Source organism: Perca fluviatilis, chromosome 8, assembly GCF_010015445.1.
Source record: "Perca fluviatilis chromosome 8, GENO_Pfluv_1.0, whole genome shotgun sequence".
Classification (NCBI taxonomy): Eukaryota; Metazoa; Chordata; class Actinopteri; order Perciformes; family Percidae; genus Perca; species Perca fluviatilis.
Genome location: NC_053119.1, coordinates 5,942,486 through 5,945,549, shown reverse-complemented (window position 1 = coordinate 5,945,549; position 3,064 = coordinate 5,942,486). Strand labels below are relative to the sequence as shown.

Here is a 3,064-nt window from a genome sequence, read left to right as displayed (position 1 = left end):
ACAACAGATGTTCTCCAGGCCTCTAGGAGTGATGTAGGGTAAGGAGATCAGCAATATATAAAGGGGCCAATCCATGTAATGCCTTAAAAACAAGTAACGTTACTTTAAAATCAATTCTATATTTGACTGGTAACCGGTGAAGAGAAGCCAATATCGGGGAGCTATGATCCCTCCTTCTGGTACCAGTCAACATATTTCTAATTGTATTTCCCTTTTTATTCTTCCAGGAAAAACCGCACAAGTGTAACCAGTGTGGGAAAGCCTTCAACCGCAGCTCCACCCTCAACACGCACACACGCATCCACGCCGGGTACAAACCCTTCGTCTGCGAGTTTTGCGGGAAAGGATTTCATCAGAAGGGTAAGGAAAATTGAGGGAAAACATCACCCCTGGTACCCCCACGTTTCCACAAGTTCAATTTAAGACTTTTTAAGACCTTTTTAAAACCATTTAGAAAGAAATGTAATACCAACACTGGCAAAAGTATGAAGGATTTTCTATATAACTGTGTGGAGATTCCACGCTTGAGAGGGATTTCATGCATCCTCCCCGAAGTTATGAACTGGATTTCCCTCAATGACTCAAACGCTTGGTTTCCTCCTTTTATTTTGGCAGATTTGGCAGTTCAATTTTCTTAGTTTGAAGTATCTTTATCTCAAAATGTTTAAGCTTTAGTGCGTAACTTTTTGATTGATTGATTAATGAACGTCCGTTACATTAAAGCCGTTGCCAAATTAGCTGCTACAAAGCTAATTAAGACTATCAGCTCCACACAACTCTTTCTGGATTTCTCAGTATGGCTATGTTCAGAAGATTGTGGCCTCAGGTGACTTTCCCACGCAGAAACTTGAGTGAAGATAATGACCTCTTCTGAAGAGTCCGTCATGTTTTTTTAATCCTCCGTGTCCTCCTTGGCTACTAGCGACTGTGTGGAGGAGGGGTGGGGGGATGGTTTGTGATCACGGAGGGCTTGTATCATGTGGACGCGCCGACAGCTTTGTTGTCATTACTTAGAATTCCTCATGGGGGAGACAGACACTACGCACCATAACTTTAAATTCTCTTGCTGTTTAGTCTTTAGGAGAAAAAACTTTGAAACGCAAAGAGACAAAAAATATACACATTGCTGTAACCAAATATAAATAACAGAAAATGACATGTATCTGTAATGATGATGAGATGATGAGATAAAATGGACAGATTGGCAGATAAGCAGCAGGTTTGAAGCTGGATAATGTCTCTGTGCATAAACGTAATTTACAGGGGGGATGGGGGGAGATTAAAAATTCCCCAGAATGCAAGGAAGTGAAGTGTTTGGCGCTCAAGGTTTTTCCCCAGTTATAATCTGTCCCCCTAGCCTGGTTGACACCAGACCCTTCTCAGATGTAACTGAGAGCGGATCTGAGGAAGGTTAATTCACAGCTCATTTCCAAAGGGGCGTCACCAATGGACGCCACTCAAAAGCCTCTGGGCGCAATTGGATAGTCCTTCAACCAATCAGACCAACGATCCGGGTGACGTAGCAGCGACAGCGGCATCAACGGGTCGCTGCGCTTCGGTGGCCGTCATGTTGAATGTAAACAAGAAGCTGCTCGCCGTCGCTGCGCTATCGTCATTGTGTAAATCCCGCCTCAACGGTTGTGATTGGTGCCTCGATTTGGAAAAATTGGAAATGGGCTTGAATGGGCTCTTGGCCAGACTGACTGAAATCTCAAATTTGCCGGAAGTTCGTCAGGATTTTCCCAGGCTACTGTCCCCCTCAATGTTGAAACAAAACCTTCGCCCTTTGGGCAGCCCTACAAAAATGATTACTCAAAGTGTTGTGGTTTTTTTTTCTTCGGCCCGGTCTGACTCCTTGTCCTCTGACTTTTGTGCAGGAAACTACAAGAACCACAAGCTGACGCACAGCGGCGAGAAGCAGTTCAAGTGTTCGATCTGCAACAAGGCCTTCCACCAGGTGTATAACCTCACCTTCCACATGCACACGCACAACGACAAGAAGCCCTTCACCTGCCCCACCTGCGGCAAGGGCTTCTGCAGGAACTTTGACCTGAAGAAACACATCAGGAAGCTGCACGACCTGGCCGGGCCACAGTCGCCCCCGCAGGCCTGAGAGACGCTCCGCTCCGACCTGGACAATGACTCTGTACCTGGTTTTATACAGCCGATCCTCCGTACCCTTCATCCCATCGCACCAAAAACTTACATCAGGGTCCCCATCAGGCCGGAAACTGAACTCAAGTCCTGATATGCCAGATTTACGGAGCCCTGTAGGTGTTAGAGAGAAGATTATTCTCATAAATTAGGAACTTGTGCCCTGTAAATGTTTGATTAATGTGCTTTGTTCCCTCCCAAATTAGTCAAAAGACACATCAGGGTCCCCCTCAGGCCTGAAACTGAACTTCTTTATCCTTATATGCCAGAGTCACGGAGCCCTTTAGGTGTTAGGAAGAAGATTATTGTCATAAATAAGAAACTTGTGCCCTCAAATGTCCAATATATGTGCTTTGTCCCCCAAGAATCGGAATCGATAATGGATAACAAACGGAATCAAAAGGAAGAATCGGAATTGGATTCAGAATTGTTCAAATCAAAACGATGCCCAACCCTATTTTGAACCCAATATGCTTCTTTTAATCAATAATTGGTGCCCGAAAATCACTACATTTTGCTCTTCATTTCACTTTTTTTGGCCACTTGCTTCTTTCTTGTGCAGCCATGAAATTCTCTGAAACATTAAGGCTGATTCTGGGGCTACTTATAGACAAAATAACTTTATTTTGAGGCCAAACTAAAAGAAAACTAAGAAGACCAAATAAGAAAAAGCAGCAGAGAAAGAGACTGACTTTTGGTCTGTATAGGATTTAAGCTCCAAAAACACGGGATCCTACATTTCCCAAAATGCAACTGGATTGTGTCTTTTGATTAGACCCTCCTTGCTTGGTCACGTCTTTCAAATTCCACATGCCCGGTTTGTACAAACTTTTTAGTTGCAAAGTTACGTAGACCCCAAAGCTAAGATTACTCTGATGACATCTCTGTGACATCATCAGGGTTATTTCTC

The 3,064-nt window shown here is 44.0% G+C and overlaps 1 protein-coding gene across 1 annotated transcript in view; it reads left to right on the top strand.

Moving 5' to 3' along the window:
* fezf1 (FEZ family zinc finger 1) overlaps positions 1-2,510 on the top strand; it is a 10,641-nt gene extending 8,131 nt beyond the window's left edge. Inside the window, exons 3-4 of the mRNA XM_039809757.1 lie at positions 228-360; positions 1,878-2,510. Coding sequence (XP_039665691.1) covers positions 228-360; positions 1,878-2,113 — 369 coding nt within the window. The 3' untranslated portion in view covers positions 2,114-2,510. The remainder of the gene's footprint in view (positions 1-227; positions 361-1,877) is intronic.
* The last annotated feature ends 554 nt before the right edge of the window (positions 2,511-3,064 follow it).